The 25,097-nt window shown below is 46.0% G+C and overlaps 2 protein-coding genes across 2 annotated transcripts; both read left to right on the top strand.

The window, feature by feature from the left end:
• The first annotated feature begins 13 nt into the window (after positions 1-13).
• LOC133110130 (myosin light chain kinase 2, skeletal/cardiac muscle-like) lies at positions 14-11,181 on the top strand. The gene is made up of 13 exons (XM_061220010.1): positions 14-382; positions 949-1,021; positions 1,481-2,148; positions 2,637-2,784; positions 4,443-4,548; positions 5,313-5,406; positions 6,373-6,482; positions 7,306-7,447; positions 7,536-7,606; positions 7,891-8,019; positions 8,357-8,509; positions 10,106-10,238; positions 10,732-11,181. Exons 1-13 carry the CDS (start codon positions 14-16, stop codon positions 10,810-10,812), a joined length of 2,277 nt encoding a protein of 758 aa, XP_061075994.1. The 3' UTR covers positions 10,813-11,181.
• A 779-nt stretch (positions 11,182-11,960) lies between these two features.
• On the top strand, positions 11,961-17,272 carry LOC133110128 (microtubule-associated protein RP/EB family member 1-like). The gene is made up of 7 exons (XM_061220008.1): positions 11,961-12,131; positions 12,847-12,977; positions 14,476-14,621; positions 15,272-15,435; positions 16,238-16,388; positions 16,532-16,684; positions 17,222-17,272. The coding sequence occupies exons 2-7, from the start codon at positions 12,857-12,859 to the stop codon at positions 17,270-17,272; spliced, it is 786 nt and encodes a 261-aa protein (XP_061075992.1). The 5' UTR covers positions 11,961-12,131; positions 12,847-12,856.
• The last annotated feature ends 7,825 nt before the right edge of the window (positions 17,273-25,097 follow it).

The following is a 25,097-nucleotide window of genomic DNA, read 5'->3' as shown; positions in this document are numbered from 1 at the left end:
TCCTGCCGTAGCCATGGGGACGGCGCGGGCGGCCGGGGCCCCTCTCCGGGGTCTGGTGGCGCTGGAGGCGAAGCTGGACGTCCTGGGGCAGAAGCTAGAGGCGCTGCTGTTGGGCCCGCCGCGGCCCGCCTGCGCTTTCTGCGGCGCCTGCAGTGCCCACGCCGCACAGCAGGAGGCGATACTGAGCGCGCTCACGGCCCAGGCCCACCGGCTGCACAGCCTGGAGATGCTGCTCCCCGGGGGCCCGGAGGGCCGGAACGGCGGGGCCACACCGGGCGCTCAGAGCGGAGCCACGCCCGGGCAGGAGGGCCGAGGCGGCCCTCAGAAGCTTCCGTGCTGCAGGACCTCCGTGCCGGTCAGAAACTCCTGCGGAGAGGCAAAGGTACCGCCATTTTTTAAATTATTTATTAAAGGCCAAATGTGACTTATATTACAACATATTAAAGCCTTGAAAGTGATTGTAGCATTATCAGAATTAGATTAACAAATGTACAGATACAGTGGGGTCTGAGGTTTTGAGGCGACATTGCAAATCTGGAGGGGTTTTTTCATGTTATCCGAGAATTTAACAGAAAGGATTTTTCAAAAACTTTTAACAAATGAAAGTTACTTCAAAGCTTTGCAAGAACTGCTCAAAGACCAAAGAAGAGCAGGACAATCCATAATCGCCTAACCTCAACCCCATTGAACAATTATGGGGGCACTTGAAGACTGACAAAAGCCAAGCATTCAGTACCATCACAAGATGCTCTTTGGAACATATAATGCTGAGATTCAACTTTTCACTCAAATGGTTATGCTGGGAAGTTTGTATTAAATCAGAAAGGAATAGAAGCAAAATGGAAGCATTTTCACGAGTGGTCTCAGACATTTTGACCCCACTGTATACGATGTGTTTACATGCCGCCCTGTTAGTGTGCTTACCTGCTCTATCTCTGCCCCGTGCAGGAGGGCACTGTCCCCACAGCGGAGAAGAGAAACCAGGCCGTAAAACAGCACATCTTTGTGACACTCCAGAAGGGTAAATGCTGAACATTTATAAATACTACCGGGAGCTCATGTATCCCAGTGTGCTTTTTAATCCTGGACATAACCCTAACCCTTCTCAAATTTCACATTCAACAAACAAAACGTTTCACCTGTGACACATTCACCGAGCGAAAAGCCGTCAGCACGGGGGTCTGTGGAACAGCACAGGGGCCTGATGGGTAGTGCAGGGGGCTGATGGGTAATGCAGTAAGCTGATGGGTAGTGCAGGGGGCTGATGGGTAATGTAGTAAGCTGATGGGTAGTGCGGGGGGCTGATGGGTAATGTAGTAAGCTGATGGGTAGTGCGGGGGGCTGATGGGTAATGTAGTAAGCTGATGGGTAGTGCAGGGGGCTGATGGGTAATGTAGTAAGCTGATGGGCAGTGTGGGGGGCAGACGGGTAACGCAGACAGAGGACTGACTGATGATACCTGGTGTCGTCTCCTCAACAGGTGTCCCGGCACAGGTGAAGAACGACGTGAGGAGGGACAAGGCTACGAGCGTGGAGAAAGCACCTGCTCCCCCACAGGACAGAGAGTCAAAGCCCAGGTTTATCCCCACAGCGCCCTGTTTCACACAGCCAGCACCCTCGCTCAGCTCCAGGGGAAAGACACAGAAACCTGGCGCCCCTAAAACAGGGCTGGCCCCTAAAACAGGGCTGCCGGGTCACGAGCCCCCTCATACAGGGACAGGGGCCGTGAGGAACGATGGCAGGAGGGCCAGTGGATCCCTGTCTCACACCGGCCAGGGCTGGGCTGAGGCGCAGAGTTACCTTGGGGGAGCCCTGTCTCACACTGGCCAGGGCTGGGCTGAGGAGCAGAGCCACCCTGGGGCAGCCCTGTCTCACACTGGCCAGGGCAGGGCTGAGGAGCAGAGCCACCCTGGGGGAGCCCTGTCTCACACTGGCCTGGGCAGGGCTGAGGACCACACTGGGGACGGTTCATCCTGTAAACCCCCGGGACAGATCCGTACAGAGGTTACCATGACGCCCCCTCCACCGTCGTCAGGGACAACGACGGTGACGACGACGTCCATGACCCCAAGTCTCCCACAGGGACAGCTGCTGGCGGTGACTGTTCCCAAGCTGACGACAGGCGACAGCCATAGTTCGCTCAGACACGTAAACAGCTGTCCTGTCTCTTTGCAAAGGTATTCAGGAGTTAACCATCCGTTTAATAATAAAGATGTTACACAATTATAGTGTATTTATGCATCTACATCGGCTGCAGTGATTCTGAGCACGTGTCTTTCTGCTGCCAGGCCAAAAAAACGTTTCCGATGTAAGTCACTGCGGATAATTTGTCTTCCCTCTCAGAACAGGAAGTTTACTGATAGGGCAGCTATGTGGTGCAGTGTGGAGAGAACTGGGCTTGAACAGAGACGCTAAGAAGGGTTGCAGGATTTGGGTCCTGAGCTGATCATTGCTGTTGGATCCTCAAACAATGCAAATTTTTTTTTTTAATAACCTAATGCTTTGTTTTAAAGTGTGCTCTTCTTTTCTCACATTACAGTATCTTACAGTGCATTCTTAACTTTTCCAGGCTACAGGACTCAGACGGCAGCATGAAACTCACACCGTCTGACTCAGTGGCGCCCCCTCTGTCACAGACAGGTAGTGCAGGTGCAGGGGTCCCAGCAGTGCTGGCGAAACCACCTGCTGCCCCAGGCATTAAGATCACAGTGAGCACAGCACCCGACGGCACCTTGCGCCCAGACACGGCCAAGGCCACGTCCGCCGTCTGCCAGAAAATACTCGGTACGTACGGATCTGACTGTTGGGAGGGAAGAGCACGGGGATGTTGTCGGCAGTCACACATATGAGAGGGGCCATTCCGTGTCAACTTGAATGCAGTGTATTATAGAATTGTCTTCAATCTCTTTGCCTTCTTGTTTTGGTAGGCAATGATGAGGAAGAGAAATCCTGAAAATGCAAGCCTCATACGCTGCTTTGTTTTTGTGCTAGAATTTAGGGGGCCGAGTGCCTAGTTGCATGAAATCCATTGTAAAAAATGGCCATCATTTTACAGGCAAACTGCCAAATTATTTGATATTTGGTATCTTGGGAGCACTTAGTATGTAGACTTCTGGTGTCATTTATCTCTCTTCGTTTTAAGGATATTTTTAAAACTGATATTTTGTTCCTTTTTTTCAAAAAGTAAACTGATTTTTACTGTCCATTTAAAGGAATTGAAGACATGCTGCGGTGCACTTAATCTGAGTTGACACAGAATGGCCCAGAAATATTTTTCAATTAAATTAGTTATACATTTGTTTTAATTATTACAATGAAGTGGATCTGAACAAGGAGTGAGAGTACATAAAATCAGACTAGAGTAATTGCAGAAAGTCTACAGGAATACTCTGCCAGAAAGTGGACAGGAGTAGCTTTTTAATCCCGAAACGATGAGAGGCATCCGACCTTCCAAACCCGCTGATCCTATAATGAAAGTGGGGGATTGCTTCCAGCCACCTGCCCCCCCACCCGCACAACCGCCCCCACATGCAACTGCCACGCAGGAATGGACACCTCTTTGATCTATAAACTGCATTTGGATTGTGGGTAACTCCACACCCTCATCAAATTCTAGGTAATAGACAGTGATAAAGACATTACACAGCATTTCCTCCACCAAAGCGACGACAATCCATTTTGAACTCTGGGAACATCCCCAAATGTACAATCTAAAGGCGTGAGTGCGCGTGCATGTGCTTGTACCTCCAGAGATTAAGGCATGCAGGTTATGGAACCAGTGTTCACGATGAATGTATCTGTCAACAGCCTTTTGAGCATCATTTTATTTCATGGGGTCAAATGAAGGTGTTGATCAAAAAAAAAAAATTGGCCCTCGTCCTTATCTTTGTTGTACAGGTAGCAGTTGAAATTGTACTTCCCTCTAGGGTCTTTCAGCGAACTTATCCCTGGTTATGGGTATGCACTTTGTTGTACGTCGCTCTGGATAAGAGCGTCTGCCAAAATGCCAATAATGTAATGTAATGTAATGATCACAGGTGTTGGGCTACAGGCACGGTGGTGAATATGTGCCGTAGAGGTCAGGGAGGGTATAAAGGCTGGTTTGCTTCCGTAAAGCTCTGCCTGCAGGCGTAACACACTGATAACACCGACTCTGTAATCACTGCTGTATCTTCAATCTCCCTGTTGTACCGACTATGGCACTTCATTTTATGCTGTAGCTCTGTGTGCCAACTATTACTGCCAGTTGTCACACCTAAGAATCGGAAAGTCAAGCGCCTGCTTGTAAATGTGACTGTATTATCAGCCCGGCCAGTCGTGATTGTGAAGCAGTGGTACTGAAGAGCAATGGCTGCTCCTGGCATGGATAAATGGTGCTGGATGTGTGGAAACACTGCCCCCCCTGGTGGACAGATACAGAACTGTTTTCTTCCTTGCCTTAGACGATGACCCGCCTCACCCCGCGCCCTTCCCCCATCGCGTGGTGACCCTGCGGCCCAGCCAGCCCCACGACACTTACGTCATCAACACTCGGGAGGTCCTGGGGGGGTAAGAGATGCACCCATGGGGGGTGGGGAGGGAGGGCACTCAGACAAATGCAGCCTGTAGCCTAGTGGCTAAGGTACATGACTGCAACCCGGAAGGTTGGTCGTTCAAGCCCCAGTATAGCCACAATAAGATCCGTGTAGCTGTTGGGTCCTTGAGCAAGGCCGTTAACCCTACATTGCTCCTGGGGGGATTGTCCCCTGCTTTGACTAATGAACGATAAGTCGCTTTGGATAAAAGCATCAGCTAAATAACTATACTATAAATGCTTTTCCAACTCAGCTTGAATCAATGAGGTCTCACTGACCAGCTCAATCTGTTAAATCGATCCTTCCAGGTTCACTATAAGGAAAATACACAAGATCTTTTTTTGTGGGTTTTTACACTGATCACAGTCCTGTGGATCCTCACACACTACCAACAGCATCCCTAATATCCTGCATAATAGTGCTTCCCGTTACTCAGGGATGCAGTGGCGTCACTACAAAGTAGTGTTTTTCCATACTGAGCAGACTTTGTTGCGTTTACTAAATGGGTGACATTGGCTGAGGTGGTAAGAGCAGTCATCTGGCAGTCGGTGCTCCAGATGAGCTGGTTGGTGACTTGAATGCCAGCCAATTGCTGTTGTTGTGCGAGTGTGTGTATGAATGGGTGAGTGAGAATTTACCGACGTTTGAATGGTCCTGGAGTGAGTATAGGAGTATAGAGGGAGTGTAGAGAGCAGTTGCACCGCTCCTGGTGATCCTCATGTTGCTCTGCTCTCTCAGGGGTCGGTTTGGCACAGTGCACCGCTGCACAGAGAAAGCATCGGGGCTGAAACTGGCAGCAAAAATCATAACGGCGCGAAGTGCGAAAGAGAAGGCATCCGTGAGTGTCAAACAGACCTGCTACTCGTACACATATACCTTTAGTGTGTGTGTTTGTGTGTGTATGTGTGTGTCAAACAGACCTGCTACTCGCACCTGTACACATCAACCTTTAGTATGTGTGTGTGTGTGAGTGTGTGTGTGTGTCAAACAGACCTGCTACTCGTACACATATACCTTTAGTGTGTGTGTTTGTGTGTGTGTGTGTGTGTGTGTGAAACAGACCTGCTATCTGTACACACATGATTTAACGTGTGTGTGTATCAAACAGACCTGCTATCTGTACACATATACCTTTAGTGTGTGTGTTTGTGTGTGTGTGTGTGTGTGTCAAACAGACCTGCTACTCGTACACATATACCTTTAGTGTGTGTGTTTGTGTTTGTGTGTGTGTGTGTGTGTGTGTGTGTGTGTGTGTCAAACAGACCTGCTATCTGTACACACATGATTTAACGTGTGTGTGTATCAAACAGACCTGCTATCTGTACACATGTACCTTTAGTGTGTATGTGTGTGTCAAACAGACCTGCTATCTGTACACACATGATTTAACGTGTATATCAAAAAGATCTGCTACCTGTACACACATGATTTAATGTGTGTGTGTATGAAACAGACCTGCTATCTGTACACATGTACCTTTAGTGTCTGTGTATGTGTGTGTGTGTGTGTGTCAAACAGACCTGCTATCTGTGCACACGTACCTTTAGCGTGTACGTGTGTGTGTGTGTCAAACAGACCTGCTATCTGTACACATATACCCTTAGTGTGTGTGTGTGTGTATGTGTATCAAACAGACCTGCTACCTGTACACACATGATTTAATGTGTGTGTGTGAAAGAGATTTGCTACCAGTACCCACATGCTTTAATATATCTGTCCATCTCTGACTGTATCCTGCCCCACTCGACTGCGTGGGTGTGAATGTGTGTGTCTCTGTGCGTGTGCATTGTATGGGCAGGATATGTCGCTTAATGAGATACAGGTGATGAACCAGCTGAGCCACCCCAACATCATCCAGCTGTTTGATGCCTACGAGGTTCGGAACCAGGTGGTTCTGATCCTGGAGTTGTGAGTAATGCTGGCACCCTCCGTGTGCCAGACTGGATCTAATTGTTCGAATTGATCTAACTGAATAACACTCAAGTCTATTGTGTGCCGGACTGGATCTAATTGATCTAACTGAATCACACTTAAGTCTACTGTGTGCCGGACTAGATCTAACTGATCTTGGTTTACCTAATAAAGTGGTCCCTGAGTGTATATCCCTCTCTATGAGGCAACGGTTGCTGCCCTGCTATGAAATCTAATGAAAGACATATTCAGCAGACATAAATGGGGCTCTTATGGAGAGTCTAGTGAGAGTTAGCGTATTTAGTGTGGAGGGGATTGTTTGGGGGTACAGCTGAGGTTTAGGGTTACAGTGTGTTTCTGCAGTGTGGAGGTTAGCTTAGTGGGGATTGGAGAAGATGTGTGTTTGCGTTCGGTAGCATATCAAGAGTTTTCGGCTACACTGTGCGTTTGTATTGTGCAGTGTGGAGGTTAGCTTAGTGGCGAAGATGTGTGTTTGTGTTCGGTAGCACATAAAGAGGTTTGGGCTACACTGTGTGTTTGTATTGTGCAGTGTGGAGGTTAGCTTAGTGGCGAAGATGTGTGTTTGTGTTCTGTAGCATATAAAGAGGTTTGGGCTACACTGTGTGTTTGTACTGTGCAGTGTGGAGGTTAGCTTAGTGGAGAAGATGTGTGTTTCTGTTCGGTAGCATATAAAGAGGTTTGGGCTACACTGTGCGTTTGTATTGTGCAGTGTGGAGGTTAGCTTAGTGGCGAAGATGTGTGTTTGTGTTCGGTAGCACATAAAGAGGTTTGGGCTACACTGTGCGTTTGTTTTGTGCAGTGTGGGAGGCGGCGAGCTGTTTGAGAGGATTTTAGACGAGAGCTTCCCACTCACAGAGCTGGACGCCGTGATCTTTGTGAAGCAGATCTGTGAGGGGATTCAGTACATGCACCAGATGTATGTTCTACACCTGGACCTAAAGGTGAGACCGACAGATGGTGTGTGTGTGTGTGTGTATGGCAAAATGTGGTCAGTGCCTAATCTGTTCCACTGTTCTGTATGACCTGCAGCCTGAGAACATCCTCTGTGTGAATCGCAATGGGCACCAGGTGAAGATCATTGACTTTGGGTTGGCCAGGAGGTAGTGTTTCTCTACCTCCATTTGTTTGTCAACAGTCATATACAAAAAGTGAACTGGCAGGAAAACCTGCAGTTTTCCCAGATATGTTTTTTGTCAGTATGAATGAAAATCACCTAATTTGTGCAATTAAACATAAATCACAGTTATATTGTGAATATGTATTATTAATTAAACTATTTGATATTTTTTTACATGTATGCAGTGCACAGCATACTTAATGTTATGATTTTACATTCCAAATCTCAGAATTCTTCCCCTTTTTCTGTTTGTCTGTGTGTCCTCAGATATAAGCCGCGAGAGAATCTCCGCGTTTCATTCGGCACTCCAGAGTTCCTGGCGCCCGAGATAGTAAACTTTGACTTTGTGTCCTTCCCCACAGACATGTGGACAGTGGGGGTCATCACCTACATGCTGTGAGTCACCTGACCACTTTGATCGAATCGTAAAAATGCTAAACGGTTGGCATCTATAATAGCGCCTTTATCCAAAGCGCTGCACAATTGATGCTTCTCATTCACCCGTTCATACGTGCACTCGCACACCGACGGCGATTGGCTGCCATGCAAGGCGCCGACCGGATTGATCCCCAGATGCCCCAATGGCTTCCACCACCACAAAACAACAGTAACAACTGTGACTGACAGCCCCCCAACCGTCAGCCAATGAACAGCCACCACTGCAGCCAACTACACTGGCCGTGCACCGCGTGACCCCCCTGAGAGCTGAAAGTGTGTGTTGTGTCTCCCGCAGGCTGAGTGGCCTGTCCCCCTTCATGGGAGATGATGACACCCAGACCCTGAACAACGTGCTCAGTGTGAACTGGTACTTTGACGAGGAGGGCTTCGAGCACGTCTCCCCCCAGGCCAAAGACTTTGTGTCCAACCTGCTGATCCGGGAGAGGAGGTGAGGGGCGGGGTGGAGGGGTGGGTGGGAGGGGTCTGTTCCTAATGGTTGAGGCCACTGTGCTCGTCATCCTGACTGTAAGGCATCCCAAATTCCCCTTTATACCTTGGAGCAGTGACTGGGTTCATCATGCGAATGAGTTCTTAAAGATCCTGCTCCATCTCCTGAGATTAAATCTTTTCATCACACTTAGCACAATGTGGAATTATTATTAGGTTTACCTTTTACTTTTCTGTTCAACTGTGCTGTTTGGTGTAAACCCTGCCATGCTCTGATGTGTGGGTCTCTGTGGTAGTGTGTGTGTGTCTTGTCTGTGTGTGTGTCTTTGTGTGTCTATGTGTGCATGTGCCTTTATGATTGTATCTGCGTGTATGAGTCTTTATGTTTGTGTGTGTAGTCTATGTGTGCAGGTGCCTTTATGATTGTGTGTGTGCCTGTGTCTTTATGTGTGTGTGTGTGTTTGTGCGCACACCCCTGTCTCTATGAGTGTATGTGTGTATGCCTGTGGCTTTATGATTGTGTGCGTTTCTGTGTGTGCCCATGTCTATATGCCTGTGTGTGTGTGCGTGTATGTATGTGTGTGTGTGTGTGTGAGTGTGTGCACCCGTGTCTTTATGAGTGAATGTGTGTGTGTGCCTGTGTCTTTAAGATTGTGTGTGTGTCTGTGTCTTTAAGATTGTGTGTATGTGTCTGTGTCTTTAAGACTGTGTGTCTGTCTGTGTCTTTAGGATTGTGTGTATGTGTCTGTCTTTAAGACTGTGTGTGTCTGTGTCTTTAAGACTGTGTGTGTTTGTGTCTTTAAGATTGTGTGTGTGTGTCTGTGTCTTTAAGATTGTGTGTCTGTGTCTTTAAGATTGTGTGTGTCTGTGTCTTTAAGACTGTGTGTGTGTCTGTGTCTTTAAGACTGTGTGTGTGTGTGTGTGTGTCTTTAAGACTGTGTGTGTGCCTGTGTCTTTACGATTGTGTGTGTGTGTCTGTGTCTTTAAGATTGTGTGTGTGTGTGTCTGTGTCTTTAAGACTCTGTGTGTGTGTCTGTGTCTTTAAGACTGTTTGTGTGTGTGTCTTTAAGATTGTGTGTGTGTCTGTGTCTTTAAGATTGTGTGTGTGTCTGTGTCTTTAAGATTGTGTGTGTGTGTGTGTGTGTGTCTTTAAGGCTGTGTGTGTGTGTCTGTGTCTTTAAGACTGTTTGTGTGTGTGTCTTTAAGATTGTGTGTGTGTGTGTGTGTCTGTGTCTTTAAGGCTGTGTGTGTGTGTGTGTGTGTGTGTGTCTTTAAGACTGTGTGTGTGTGTGTGTGTGTGTATGTGTGTGTGTCTTAAAGATGTGTGTGTGTGTCTGTGTCTTTAAGATTGTGTGTGTATGCCTGTGTCTGCCTGTGTCTTTAAGACTGTGTGTGTGTGTGTCTTTAAGACTGTGTGTGTGCGTGTATGTGTGTGTGTGAGTGTGCACACTCGTGTCTTTATGAGTGTATGTGTGTGTGTGCCTGTGTCTTTAAGACTGTGTGTGTGTGTGTGTGTGTGTCTGTGTCTTTAAGACTGTGTGTGTGTGTGTGTGTGTGTGTGCGTGTGTCTTTAAGACTGTGTGTGTGCGTGTTGCAGTGGGCGCCTGAGTGCTGGGCAGTGTCTCAGACACCCCTGGCTGCACAGCCTCCAGGACAGAGCCAAACACAGCAACGTCCTGCTCAGGTCCCAGGTCCAGCTGAGGAAGTACATGGCCAAGCGCCTGTGGAAGGTGGGGCGATCCGAACACAGGGTCACTGACTAACCCCCACAATCCAAGGGTCACTGACTAACCCCCACAATCCAAGGGTCACTGACTAATCCCCACAATCCAAGGGTCACTGACTAATCCCCACAATCCAAGGGTCACTGACTAATCCCCACAATCCAAGGGTCACTGACTAATCCCCACAATCCAAGGGTCACTGACTAATCCCCACAATCCAAGGGTCACTGACTAACCCCCACAATCCAAGGGTGACTGACTAACCCCCACACTGCAATCTGCACATTCCAAAAACCCACGTATAAACTGCGTAACTGTATTAACTTATCAAACGTTATGTTATGTAACTTATGTTACGTCTACGTAACAACCAATGCCGGCAGACCCTGCAGCTCTCCAGGACCAGGGTTGTAGACCTTTGCTTTGAAATATTTTGTTAAGTATCTTCTAAAGTCACGCGCATGTGTTTCTTTTTCTCTGGGTCTACGTCACCTGTCAGAAAAATTACATCGCCATAGCGGCAGCCAACAGGTTTAAGAAGATCAGCAGCTCTGGGTCTCTCACCAGCCTGGCCATCTGAATGGGACACAGACCTGTGTAACCCAGAGCAGCCCAAGCTTTGGCCATCGAACCTTCCACAGCAGTCCTACTCCAACCCACGCCTTTTCCGGCCGCAGAGGAACTCGTGCTGCCAATTAACATGGAGTCAGTTCTGCACAGATGAAACCAGAGGCCAATTATGTCTTTCATATTTCTCTCTCATCGATCGTCATCGTTTTTACAATTTCTATTGCTATTGTTCTAAGCATAAGTGAAGGAAATTCATCTTTATCTCCCGGTGCAGAACTTTTCCAGCCTAAATATAAACAAGCCCAGAATTTCATGCTGTAATACTTTGAAGAAATCCGTTTAGAAACTAAATAAATAAATGTGATTTGTTTCAGAATAACCCTTATTTCAGTGTTTTAGTGATGGGTCTATTTTCACGTTTCTTGGTCTACCTGCTCCTTGCATGCGTACATTATGTTACATAGCACTAGCTCAGAATTTAGGGATGCACAAACATAGTGATTTGGAACGTAAGGCAGAAAACCACATGCACATTTACCGACTACAATATATAGGCCATAAACTACGTACGCAAATGCTATTTGTTCAGTCCCTCACCCTAGCCTATAGCGTAATGCACCGAGAACACAATTATCATACAGTGACATTAACATTTTCAGTGAATAACACTATTCAATGTGAATAAAATAAATATTCATTCATTCATTCATTATCCTAACCTGCTTATCCTGAACAAGGTCGCAGGGGGGCTGGAGCCTATCCCAGCATACATTGGGCGAAAGACAGGAATACACCCCGGACAGGTCGCCAGTCCATCGCAGGGCATAAAATAAATATATAAAATAATAATAATATATCTTGTACCTTGCTAAATGGCGCCATCCTGTGTGATAGCGCTATAACACAAAAATGCCAGATGGATCCAGAATAGACATTTAAAGTTCACCCTGCAATGAAGGTTATTCATTCCTTCATTAATTTCTTATATTGAGAAATTCCCTTTGTCCTGAATTTACAGTTCTCTGCAGCCAAGGCCTTGCATGGCTACCTACCTACCTACCTGAGGTAGTCATACTCATCTGCCGTAACAGGGAAGGGTGCAAGTCTGTTTTCAAACACAGAACAATTGTGAACAAGCTGCCACATCGGGCAGGCATTTGAAAGGGAGAGATGCCTGCGATACTTTATTGTATATCTTTTGGTACCTAGCAATCGCGTTGATGTTTACAACAGAATCAGCCTTGCGCCTGGTCAATGTGGCGCGAGGTCATCGTCATGGACGTGAAGGCGCGGGAACTTCCACCACGGTTCTGGGCTGGCAGTGGCAAGGTGTGGGTAAAGAGAAAAACATTAGCTATATTGTAATATTTTGTATTCACCGCAAAGGCCATGGCAATATACATTCATAGTGGTCAATGAACATTTATTGAAAGAACATACAAAACCATGCAGAAGCTAACCTGTAGTTAATGTTAGCTAGCTAAGACGTCTAGCTAATTAGAGAACGTTAGTTAGCTACGATTTCAAACGTTTGTTTCGAATTCAAACTTAGCTATGTTTTATAGTTCAATGCTAGACTTTATAGCTTCGCAACAGAATTTGTTGCAGACATTTAACTGTTCACTGGTTGTAGTTTTGTACGCCGGAAGATGCGCTACATAACGGTTGGGGTTCATTTCTAGCGCGAATGGTGCTTGATATCCATGACCAGAATTGTTTCTGTAAAATATTCAAACAATGCGAATGGTATTAAACTGTAACGTTAATCCGTGTAAATCGGGTAGAAACGCCTGTCTGATGTCCTAATGAAATGTTACTAACACTAATAACCTTACTTACTGTCGCTGCAAATGTTATTTTTTAGGCAATATTTTAATGAATTTGATTGGTAATTACAACTGTAGTTACACGTACAATATACGTCAGTGCACAAGTGATTTTTTTTGGGCAAATAATTTGAATTGAATCAGCTGTGGGTGTATTTCAGTACATTACATGACAATAATTAGTTTCTAATTAATACATGTCATTTCTGGTCTTGTAGTTTGCTTATAATGGCTGTGAACGTGTATTCGACCTCAGCGACCGGTGACAACCTTAGTCGCCATGACATCCTTATTTGGGTAAACGAAACTTCGAAAATAGCCCTTGCAAAGATTGAGTTGCTGTGCTCAGGTGAGTGGATTGAGTGTCATCCTTTTCTCAATTGAGTGTAAAATTGTCAGTCAGAAGTAAGTAAGAAGTGATTGCTTTAATGTCCATTTTACAAAAATTTGTCCCTTACGAACTGATCCTAATCTTGTGCTCTAGTTTATTCCCAAGAGTGATGATGGGGGAGGGTCCAGGTTGGTTCATATTCCAAAGTTTTCTAAAAGTTGAATTTTGTAATATTATTTAATATAGCTGCTGGTCTTGCACAAGGGGCCAGCTTTCCGTTATAAACCTCAGCATATAATGATTCCCCCTGCTGATAGGCGAGTGATATGATTTTGAAAAGCCAGTTTCCTCATTCCATGGCTCCATAATTTTTTTACTGCAAAATAATTTTGACTTCCACTCATATAATATTGATGTTAACTCATTGTGCGATATAATATTACTTATTATTTTTCCGAGGCCACTCCTGGCTGTGTTTATTGTCCTGTGCCTTTAAATGTAATAATATCATTCAAAATCCAGATTGGTTAAGAATACTGTGGCATGTCAGCTCGCCTTATCCGAGTTGCCAAATTAACATTTTTCAGTGTCGGTACATTTGTAATAAGTAAGCTATTTTGTCATAACGGCAGTTGCTGCTGACAGCAATACCATTTGTTCAGGCTCAAACAGGGGATAGACCTTACCGGTAAATCCAGGACACCGTGTGAGGCTGCTATACGGTTAGAGAAGTCCCTTAATATCAGAGCTACATTGTTTAATAAAATGGCAGGCTTATTGTAAGGCCTCCCATTGTAGCTAGGCCTGACATGTTGTGTTTCTAACCATGAACATTGCGTTAGCACACATAATTGTATCGGCCAATTCCATTATACATAAACAACATAATGCACTTGCTGATGCGTCATCTCTGTACATAGGCCCTGTAATTAGCCGTCGCTACACATTGCCAGCATGAAAACTTTTATTTGGTGTTTATCACCCATGGAGGAGGGGGAGTTCATGAAGCTGTCTCACATCACTGCTCGCTACTCCTCACATTACGTGTGATGAGGCATGTGATCAAGGACACAGCTGACCGTGGCTGTTGAGTGAAATTATACTTCCCGTTGCTGATGTCCCATTGGTTTATAATGTTGTCGCTGTCTCCGCATATAAATGGTTGGCATTTATATAGCGCCTTTATCCGAAGCGCTGCACAATTGATGCTCCTCATTCACCCATTCGTACACGCATTCACACACCAACGGCGATTGGCTGCCATGCAAGGCACCGATCAGCTCATCAGGAGCAAATGGGGGTTAGGTGTCTTGCTCAGGGACACTTCGACACAGCCCTGGCGGGGGTATCGAACCGGCAACCCTCCGACTGCCAGACGACATGAGCCATGTCACCCCCAATATTGAGCCATGTCTCCCCCAATATTACATACTCACTCAAGAATGATCTTGCAGCGTTATGAACACCATAATAAGGGGTTTAAAGGTGGTGAAATCTGTTCCTGTCGTCTTTGCAGGGGCTGCCTATTGCCAGCTCATGCACATGTTGTTTGGGGACTGTGTGTCTCTGAAGAAGGTCAAATTCCAGGCCAGACTGGAACATGAATTCATCCACAACTTCAAGATACTGCAAGCCAGCTTTAGGAAAATGCAGGTTGACAAAGTGCGTATTTTTTTTGTTTTATTTAGTCAATCAATGGTTTTTTTCCATTGACAGTATATATTGTACACAGTATTTATCTATTTTGCTTACTGTCTCAGATATTTCAGCCCCTTGTTTCAGTTCTTATTAATTCCTTTCTGTTTCTCGTTATTTTATTATTGGCTTTCAGGAAATAAAAATTGGAATGTTGTGTAGATTTGAACCTTGGTAAAAAAGCTGCCGTTCTTTCAGCTGGAGTGTTTGATGCAAACATGCAGATAGAGCCTGGTGTGGCAAAGCTAACCTGCAGAATGATCACAGACAGACAGTAAACTGTAGGGCGGCCTGTAGTGTAGTGGTTAAGGCAAGTGACTGGGACACGCAAGGTCGTTGGTTCTAACCCCACAATAAGATTCAAACTCTACCTTAGTCCTCCCTCCTGATTTCCCCCCCCCCCCCCCCCCTTTCTGATACCCCTATCCTTGTCTAAGCCCCCCCCAAAAAAAAATTGCACTTATGATGGCGACTATACGTTTAGAACAGCATTTCATGTGTATTTTCCTAGTTCTGGATGTGATGCTTTGACTTGTGGTAGAACCTATGCACTTGTAAGTCGCTTTGGATTAAAAGTGTCTGCCAAATGACAAAAATGTAAATGCACCCTCCTCCAGGTCATCCCTGTGGAGAAACTGATCCGAGGGAAGTTCCAGGACAACTTTGAGTTTGTGCAGTGGTTCAAGAAATTCTTTGATGCCAACTACTGTAAGCCACTGGAAGCCAGAGTAGACCAGGAGACTGTTTCTATTGCCAGTACAGTCGAAGTTCCCAACTCTGAGTACAGCTGTAAGCCTGGGGGATACAGGAGGAGGGAAGCACTCAATCCTTTCCTTACGTAACTCTGCCACGGACACATTTTGACCCTGTGTGTGACCTGCTGCCCCTGTGAGGTCTGATGTAGAGTAATCCTACTTTTTCTGGCCATTGCTGATATGTGCAATATGGGGGTCATGTTCAGCATGAGTTTGTCTGTATGATGAGTTTGTCTGTATGGTGTGATTGTCTGTATGATGAGTTTGTCTCTATGGTGTGATTGTCTGTATGATGAGTTTGTATGATGTGATTGTCTGTATGATTTGTTTGTCTCTATGGTGTGATTGTATGATGAGTTTGTCTGTATGATGTGATTGTCTGTATGATGAGTTTGTATGATGTGATTGTGTGATGAGTTTGTTTCTATGGTGTGATTGTCTGTATGATGAGTTTGTCTGTATGATGTGATTGTCTGTATGGTGTGATTGTATGATGTGATTGTCTGTATGATGAGTTTGTATGATGTGATTGTGTGATGAGTTTGTTTCTATGGTGTGATTGTCTGTATGATGAGTTTGTCTGTATGATGTGATTGTCTGTGTGATGAGTTTGTCTCTGGTGTGATTGTCTGTATGATGAGTTTGTCTGTATGATGAGTTTGTCTCTATGGTGTGATTGTATGATGAGTTTGTCTCTGGTGTGATTGTCTGTATGATGAGTTTGTCTGTATGATGAGTTTGTCTCTATGGTGTGATTGTATGATGAGTTTGTCTCTGGTGTGATTGTCTGTATGATGAGTTTGTCTGTATGATGTCATTGTCTGTATGATGTCATCACTGTTTTGCTTGCTTTTCCTCAGACCCTCAGCCGGCGGTAATGGGAGGTGAGCCGAGCGTTCCGCCCAACACAGCAGCCAATCGGGGGCAGGGGCCATCGTCAGGCAGCGTCGCCATGACGACTGCTGATCTGCTCCAGGAGGTCAGAGGATCGCCTTCAGGAAGTCTTCTTATCTTAAGTGGGATAGAACCGTGCAGGGAATTTTGTAGCATTCAGCAAATGAGCCGTGTACAGTAACTGTACAGCATCGACCCCCCCCCCTCCCCCTCCCCCTCCCCCTCCAGGTGGTCGTGCTGCAGTCCGCCCTGCAGGACCTGGAAAAGGAGCGGGACTTCTACTTCAGTAAGCTGCGGAGCATCGAGCTCATCTGCCAGGAGAGGGAGGGAGTGGGAGACTCCGCGCTGAAGACCATCCTGGAGATCCTTTACGCGATAGAGGTTTGTGCAAGTGCAGAGACCACCACCTGCCACCACGCTGGCCTGTAGCGCAGTGCTTTAAGGGGACGTGACTGGGACCCGCAAGGTCGGTGGTTCGATCCCCGGTGTAGCCGCAATAGGATCCACACAGCCGTTGGGCCCTTGAGCAAGGCACTTAACCCTTGCATTGCTCCAGGGGAGGATTGTCTCCTGCTTAGTCTAATCGACTGTACGTCGCTCTGGATAAGAGTGTCGGCCAAATGCCATTAATGTAATGTAATGCTTGTGCAACCAACATCACTTCAACCACTTCATTAGTTGTGGCAATTAGAACCAATTTTAAACCAATATGCTTGAATTATTGTGCAGCTATACAATGTTTTGGTCGGTCAGTCAACTATATTTTGAACCCAGAATTTAAGCACTATAAACACAGGCAGTCAACATGTCAGTGAGCCTTTTTCAATTGTAGGAAGGGATTTACAATCTTGTAACAGTGTTTTAACACAAACATCTTACCTATTGTACCTTTAAATGCTACGTTCTCTTTCTCCTCAGGAGGGGTTTGTCATTCCCAATCCATCCCTGGAGACCCAGGGAAACCGTTGACGCTAAAGATTGGAGCCTACTTTAATTTCAAGTTTAGTCTCAGCGATTTACCCAGCGTCCTCTACTGCCTTGCCTTTACTGTGGTTCTCCGTCCGTGTTAAAAAATTCAGGCAACTGGCAATATGGCCTACAAATATGTATTTGGAATAACTTAACTAGCACGCCATTTCATGCATTAAATGGTCATGGGTTCCTATACTTTTTTTTTGAAAGATATTTTTTAGGCCTTTTTCAGCTTTATTGGACAGTATGTAGTATAGAGAGACAGGAAGAATGGGAGCGAGAGAGACAAATGCGACAAATGTCGGACGGTCGGATTCGAACCGCCGACGTCGCGGCTCGCAATGAGCATGCGGTCAGTGCTCTACAGGCAGCGCCACCGAGACACCAATTGTAACGTTTTTTTAAATCCTTCCTAAATGGCCAGAGCTCAAGTCAAGGCTGAGTATTTATTTTAAGCACAGAGACGTTCTTTGTATGAACTCTGGTGAAACTGGCAACAGAATAAAGGTTAATGGATACCTTGGCGCGGCGGCATGGATGGTGCAGTGGGTAGCACTGCCGCCTCACAGCAAGGAGGTCCTGGGTTCGAATCCCCGTCGGCCGGGGCCTCTCTGTGCGGAGTTTGCATGTTCTCCCCGTGTTTGCGTGGGTTTCCTCCCACAGTCCAGACATGCAGGTTAGGCTGATTGGAGAGTCTAAATTGCCCATAGGTATGAGTGTGTGAGTGAATGGTGTGTGTGCCCTGCGATGGACTGGTGACCTGTCCAGGGTGTATTCCTGCCTTTTGGCTGGGATAGTATGTATGCTGGGATAGGCTCCAGCCCCCCTGTGACCCTGATCAGGATAAGCGGGTTCAGATAATGGATGAATGGGTGGATGGATACCTCAGCTTGTGTCACTGAGCTCCATGCACATATGCAGTCTGAGCCAGTATCCTACCTGTCAGTTTAGCGCAACGGCAGCTACACAACGTCACACACTGGGGCGTTCAGGTAAACGTTCATCCTGGTTGCGTGTGTACATGAGACTGATTTAATGCACCAGTTTTATTGTTAAGACTTAAATGTTTATTCCGGCACCTTTGCCGTTACAGAAAGGAAGGGTGCGTCTGTTCTGAACACAGACCATTTGTTGTGTGCACAGGCAGCTAACATACTTGTAAATTGTGTAGCAGCTTAATATTTCTCCAAAATGTACTGATGTCGGTTATTCAGGTTAAGTCAACTTTTTGGTGCGTGCCTGAATAGTATACGAGTGTGTCGTGGCTGGCAAATAAGTAAAAGCAGAGGTAAATATTGGACAGCTTAATTGCATCTGATAATAGCAGGAGCGTATTTGTCCGAAATACACTGCTCAAAAAAATTAAGGGAACGCTTAAACAACACATCCTAGATCTCGATGAATTAAATATTCCAGTTAAAAATCTTTATTAATCACATACTGGAATGCGTTGAGAACAAAATAACATAGGGATGATCAATGGAAATCAAAATCATTAACCCACGGAGGTCTGGATTCAGAATCATACTCAAAATAAAAGTGGAAAAATCAAATCACAGGCTGATCCAACTTCTGTGGAAATTCCTCAAGACAATTCAAAATGAGGCTCAGTAGTGTGTGTGGCCTCCACGTGCCTGTATGCACTCCCTACAATGTCTGGGCATGCTCCTGATGAGACGACAGAAGTTCTCCTGAGGGATCTCCTCCCAGACCTGGATCAGGGCATCAGTCAACGTCCTGGACAGTCTGTGGTGCGACGTGGCGTCGGTGGATGGAACGGGACATGATGGCCCAGAGGTGCTCGATTGGATTCGGGTGTGGGGAACGGGCAGGCCGGTCCATAGCATCAATGCCTTCGTCATGCAGGAGCTGCTGACACACTCCAGCCACATGAGGCCGAGCATTGTCATGCATCAGAAGGAACCCAGGGCCCACTGCACCAGCATATGGTCTGACAATGGGTCTGAGGATCTCATCCCGGTACCTAATGACAGTCAGGGTACCTCTGGCTAGCACATGGAGGTCTGTGCGGCCCTCCAAGGATATGCCTCCCCAGACCATCACTGACCCATGACGCCAAACCGGTCATGCTGGAGGATGTTGCAGGCAGCAGAACGTTCTCCACGGCGTCTCCAGACTCTGTCACACGTGCTCAGTGTGAACCTGCTCTCATCCGTGAAGAGCACAGGGTGCCAATGGCGAATCTGCCAATCCTGGTGTTCTCTGGCAAATGCCAATCGGGCTACACGGTGTTGGGCTGTGAGCACAGGCCCCACTTGTGGACGTCGGGCCCTCATACCACCCTCATGGAGTCTGTTTCTCACAGTTTGAGCAGAAACATGCACATTAGTGGCCTGCTGGAGGTCATTTTGCTCCTCCTGTTCCTCCTTGCACAAAGGAGCAGATAGCGGTCCTCCTACGGCCCCCTCCACGTCTCCTGGTGTACTGGCCCGTCTCCTGGTATCTCCTCCATGCTCTTGACACTATGCTGGGAGACACAGCAAACCTTCTTGCCACAGCGTGCATTGATGTGCCGTCCTGGATGAGCTGCACTACCTGAGCAACTTCTGTGGGTTTCAGACACCGCCTCATGCTACCTCTAGTGGTGAGGGCACTGGCAAAATGCAAACGTGACCAAAAATCTTCCAGAAAGGATGAGGACAGGGAAATGGTCTGTGGCCACCACCTGCAGAACCATTCCGGGGTTGTCTTGCTAATTGCCTCTCATTTCCACCTGTTGTCTGTTCCATTTGCACAACAGCAGGTGAAATTGATTCACAATCAGTGTTGCTTCCTAACTGGACAGGTTGATATCCCAGAAGTGTGATTGACTTGGAGTTACATTGTAATGATTATGTGTTCCCTTTATTATTTTTTTGAGCTGTGTATTTAAACTCCGTTGGACAGTGTGTGCATATAGATGGATTAAACTGGCACATGATTCACTCACACACACACTGAATAATTGAATACCAGTGGGGGAAAAGGTGCAATTCCAACAATATAATCAAATGTCATAACATGAAATAACGCATACAAGGAAGAGCATAAAATCACATTTCAAGGCGTGAACATTCTGTTTTTATGGCGCAATTGGACTCTTCTCCCAAGGTTTCGGTCTCCGGGTTAATATGGAAGCCGTGGGATTCTGGTGACACGGGCGGATGTCGAGATTCTGGACCCCAGGAACGACTTCTCCTGCCTGGATCAGCCGAAACACCTCTGCAAATGATAACGACGGGCGTTCCGTGGGCTCGGCGTTCGTGACCGCGGAGCTGACGCTAGTTTCAGGGCCGACTACAGGCGGTCGTATTTGTTCAAGGCTGGCCTCGGGCGAGTTCCCCTCACTGTGATCAGAGTTGGCGTTGTCTTTTTCAATGCACAATTTGCCGCATTTATCTTGAAGTTCGAGCATGCTGTCATTTCTCACTTGCGTCTGACTGTCTTTGTGTGACGCGGCCCATTGCAGGTAACCTTCGAGCTCAATGGGTCTGACGTACCTAAGACGGGGAAAAACACAAAGAAAAAGTACATTAAAATCGCTTACCGAAAATCAGACATTTTAGCCACACGAAGGGGTCGAGTATGATTAAAGAAACATTGCTGTATTTCGTATGGGCGACAGCTGGCTAGCTAGTGTGCTTACAGACCAAATTATAATGCAGCAGAACACACACCTGTTGTAATAGAATATTTTCAGCTTCAGAATATGATCGAGGTTTTCGTCGGTAAGGCGCAGACGCTTTAAACCGTCTTGGTATTTTGGATCTTCATTGAAATTGTACAATTCAAACCCAGCATACACACCCTCCATTTCACCATCACAGGTTTCGCAAAATAAAATAATGCAACTTTAGATACAAATGATTACGATGATTCAGTGGGTGTATATCTCTAACTAGCTACTTTGCAAGCATACCTAACCAGCTGCAGGTTAGTCAACTAGCTACCACTGGTTTGTAAAAAGTAAACAACCATCTTTGGTCGACAAAAATGAGTAGAGTTAACTAGATGACCAGTAAAATGAAAGCCATATATATAACGCCCTCTAGCGGAAGGTTTTGGTAATCGCAGTATTTAAAGTGACTAACAGGGCTGGAAATAGAACAATACATTATCACAGGGGTTGGATGATCACTACACATCCACCAAATATCTATTAAAATAAATGTCATGTCATGTCAATAGCTATAATAACACACATTGCAAGTCAGACATAAAACCTGTCTTGAAAACAATGTCAGGATTGTAGGGGGCGTGGTCTGGACCGCCTCACCACCTCAACGCCTCACCACCTCAACTCAACTTGGCTCCCAAAACTAAAATGTATTGGAGAAGGAGGGAGACTGGGAGTGGGATACAGAACTGAGAAATAGGAAAGTGCTAACTCCACACAAGAAGGGCCTGGTTTGGATTTGAACCCAGGTTGTTTTTGTTGTGAGGCTATTCTGTAATCCATTACCCCACATGCAAATCTCATGAAACTATGGGAGGAGATATGCAATGCGACTAAAACATTTATTGGCCACTAGATCAGGTTCTTCTTAATGTCATAAATGATCTGGAGTGTGCACTGCAACTAGTGCATGTAAGAGCTACACATTGGAGAATATTAGTAACTTATTTTACTTTCTATCCAGAGTGAGAGAGAGAGAAAAGAGTGGTGTTATAAAATAATACCCCAGAGGATTTAGAGTGATTTAACCTTTGTGTAGTCTTAACATTCTGTATAGTCCCCTTGTCCTAAGGGTAAAAGAAAATGACCCATTACATTAAATTATTGGCATTTTGGCAGATGCTCTTATCCAGAGCGACGTACAGTTGATTAGACTAAGCAGGAGACAATCCTCCCCTGGAGCAATGCAGGGTTAAGGGCCTTGCTCAAGGGCCCAACGGCTGTGCGGATCTTATTGTGGCTACACCGGGATTAGAACCACTGACCTTGCGTGTCCCAGTCATTTACCCTAACCACTACGCTACAGGCTGCCCCCCACCTTCATTAAACCCCTAAAATAAAGCAGCTTAATTGAATTGTAAACCCCAAATCTATTTTGCATGAAGAAACAACCTGTCACTCATCACAACCTTTGTCATCAAATTTCAAGTTGGAAGAAAAGATAATTTAAGGGGTTTCCTCTGCTGTTAAACATAGCGGCAGGTCATTTTTGACCCTTAAGACAACACAAGGGTTAATAATAATTGCCCTCGGGTGGCACACGATGGTTCCTTTAGAAAAGCACCTTACATACAATCCCTGATCACTCCCTTCTCCCCAGCTAGACCACTCCGGTCTGCCAGCTCCGGTCGCCTTACGGTTCCCTCTCTACGTGCACCTGGCGGTCGAGCTGCACGTTCACGCCTGTTTTCCGTTCTGGTTCCTCAGTGGTGGAATGACTTGCCTACCACTGTCAGAGCAGCAGAATCTCTCCCCCTATTTCGACGCAGACTCAAAACTCACCTTTTCAAACTCTACCTTAGTCCTCCCTCCTGATTTCCCCTGCCCCTCCTTTCTGATATCCCTATCCTTGTCTAACCCCCCCCCCCCCCCCAAAAAAAAAGAAAAAAGAAAAAATGTACTTATGATGACAACTATGTTTAGAACAGCATTTCATGTGTATTTTGCTAGTTTCTGGATGTGATGCTTTGACTTACGGTAGAACCTATGCACTTGTAAGTCGCTTTGGATTAAAAGCCTCTGCCAAATGACTAAAATGTAAATGTTAATGTAAAGCTGTCCTCCACAGTCTAGACTCCAGAGCGTCTTCAGTCCAGGTATGAGGTCCGCTCTTTTGTTTGCAGCCAGTAGGTTATGAAATCTTCTTCACCTGGTTGTGCCAGTTTTGTGACTAGAAACAATTCTGGTGGTTTCTAGTCGTGGGAGGAGCGTGACCTTTTTGACCAGCCCATTGAAGGGAAATCAGGCGCACTGTGTGTACTGGGGTCCATCTGCCCTCCCCCCTCTGCCCCCCGATATGCAGAATAAAAGACACAGAACAAGGACACAAAGGGGCAGTGACTGCCTCCGAGGACGATGACTCAAATTAAAGCTTCAAATACGTCAAGCGAGCCTAAATACACGACACTAGTTGCTTATTCGAAAGGTCTTTTGAGGACTGCCGGAGTCTTCAGATGTGGGGAAATACGCAGGGAAATGTCTACAAGCGGGGAGTGAAAAACCCCACCCCCAGAGCATTGAACATTCAGCCGTCTGAAACAGTTGGGTGGGTGAGAGAGGTCTGTCTTCAAATAACAAGCTGTTCACGCGTTGCTTATCGTCTGTGCCGTTCCCTTCAGACAGCACAGGACTATCTGAACGCCCTGCAAATAAAGGCCAGTGATGTTCCACTGCCTCTCCCCATATTACTCTGGCTGCAGGGAGGCTGACCCACTCATTGCACTGTTTAAATGAGATTTTTTTGCAGGTCTTTATTCCTTGGTTTGATGACCAAGAACACCACATGCTTTTGGATAAAAAAAAATCCAAGTTCCACTTAATTGCACATTGGGTAGTTGTATACTCCAATTTAATACACAGTATACAGCTTGTCCAGATTTAATTATACTGACTTTGCTTATACTCCTATTATTCACATATCCATGTTAAGCGCATAATGTCTCTATGTTCCCATATGAAAGCATTTATCAAGAGATTTCTTTCCACTAGCCTTGAAAAGCAATTTGACATGAACTGCTGAAAATCCTGAAATATATAGCTACACGAAAATATGTAATGTGTTGGATATTAACAATATATATCACCCTAGATGAGACTGTGTTTAATAAGCACATAAAAACAACAACAATCAAGCAGAAAAACCCAAACCCATTAAGACATTTTTTCATGGTGTGAGTTTGGTGCATTGCCTTTGCCGCATTGGCAACAGGGTCTGTGCTGATAGTGATGGCAGAACAAGGCTTCAGGAAGCCCATAATGGATGGAGGCATCATGTTCTGTCAGCATCGCGGTGTACGAGAACTGGAGACAGCTTCTGCTTACGGGGTTCCATGGATTCCTACGGGAGCTGCTCATTGCCGCATCAACCCGATTCATGGAGGCCATGCTTGACTAGGGGGCAGGGGCACGTGGAGGTTACGCAGTGCACTTGCACATCTGGTGCTAGAGGCTTACTAAACTGCAATAGTTCTAGTAACCACTGGAGTTTGCAAGCTTCTGGGGGGGGGGGGGGGGGGGGATTGTCAAACAACAGGGTCACAGGATCACAGGATCACAGGATCACAAAGCCTCACATTATACATTACACTATTGGCATTTGGGAGACGCCCTTATCCAGAGCAACGTACAGTTGATTAGACTAAGCAGGAGACAGTCCTCCCCTGGAGCAATGCAGGGTTAAGGGCCTTGCTCCTCATCTTATCTTGCTCAACGGCTGTGAAGATCTTATTGTGGCTACACTGGGATTCAAACCCCAGACCTTGCGTGTCCCAGTCATTTACCTTAACCACTGCACTACAGGCCCCCCTCACGGCTTTTAGAAACCCTGTAACCTGGAGAAATAGATGCTGCCAGGACTTTGAAAAGAGTCAACCTCAGTTCTAGCCTCACTTTTGGGCTTGGAAATAGAAAATGATTTGCTTTGTAATATCGCAGTGATATTTCAAACAAGGAACTAACCAACAGTATTGGCATTTCCTAATAGGTGACAACCTGATTTTTTTTGAAAAATTTGCTTTCAGAAAAGCAGTTCATAGCATAAATAAAGTTTTGATTTATTATAAGAAGTTAATATATACTTTATTGAACCCAATGTGGTAATTTGGGTTTAACCCTTTGTAATTACTTACGGGGGTGACAATGGCTCAG

The sequence above is a fragment of the Conger conger genome, chromosome 14 (genome assembly GCF_963514075.1).
Source record: "Conger conger chromosome 14, fConCon1.1, whole genome shotgun sequence".
Classification (NCBI taxonomy): domain Eukaryota; kingdom Metazoa; phylum Chordata; class Actinopteri; order Anguilliformes; family Congridae; genus Conger; species Conger conger.
Note: the sequence above shows the minus strand (reverse complement) of the source record. Positions and strands in the feature narration are given on the sequence as shown.

Excerpts from the sequence above, each read along its gene's own strand:
- LOC133110128 (XM_061220008.1), top strand. The coding sequence starts at position 12,857 with ATGGCTGTGAACGTGTATTCGACCTCAGCGACCGGTGACAACCTTAGT. Across the intron at positions 14,622-15,271 it reads GGAAAATGCAGGTTGACAAA|GTCATCCCTGTGGAGAAACT; the intron begins GTGCGTATTTTT and ends ACCCTCCTCCAG. Across the intron at positions 16,685-17,221 it reads AGATCCTTTACGCGATAGAG|GAGGGGTTTGTCATTCCCAA; the intron begins GTTTGTGCAAGT and ends CTTTCTCCTCAG.
- LOC133110130 (XM_061220010.1), top strand. The coding sequence starts at position 14 with ATGGGGACGGCGCGGGCGGCCGGGGCCCCTCTCCGGGGTCTGGTGGCG. Across the intron at positions 4,549-5,312 it reads ACTCGGGAGGTCCTGGGGGG|GGGTCGGTTTGGCACAGTGC; the intron begins GTAAGAGATGCA and ends CTGCTCTCTCAG. Across the intron at positions 8,020-8,356 it reads GGGGTCATCACCTACATGCT|GCTGAGTGGCCTGTCCCCCT; the intron begins GTGAGTCACCTG and ends TGTCTCCCGCAG.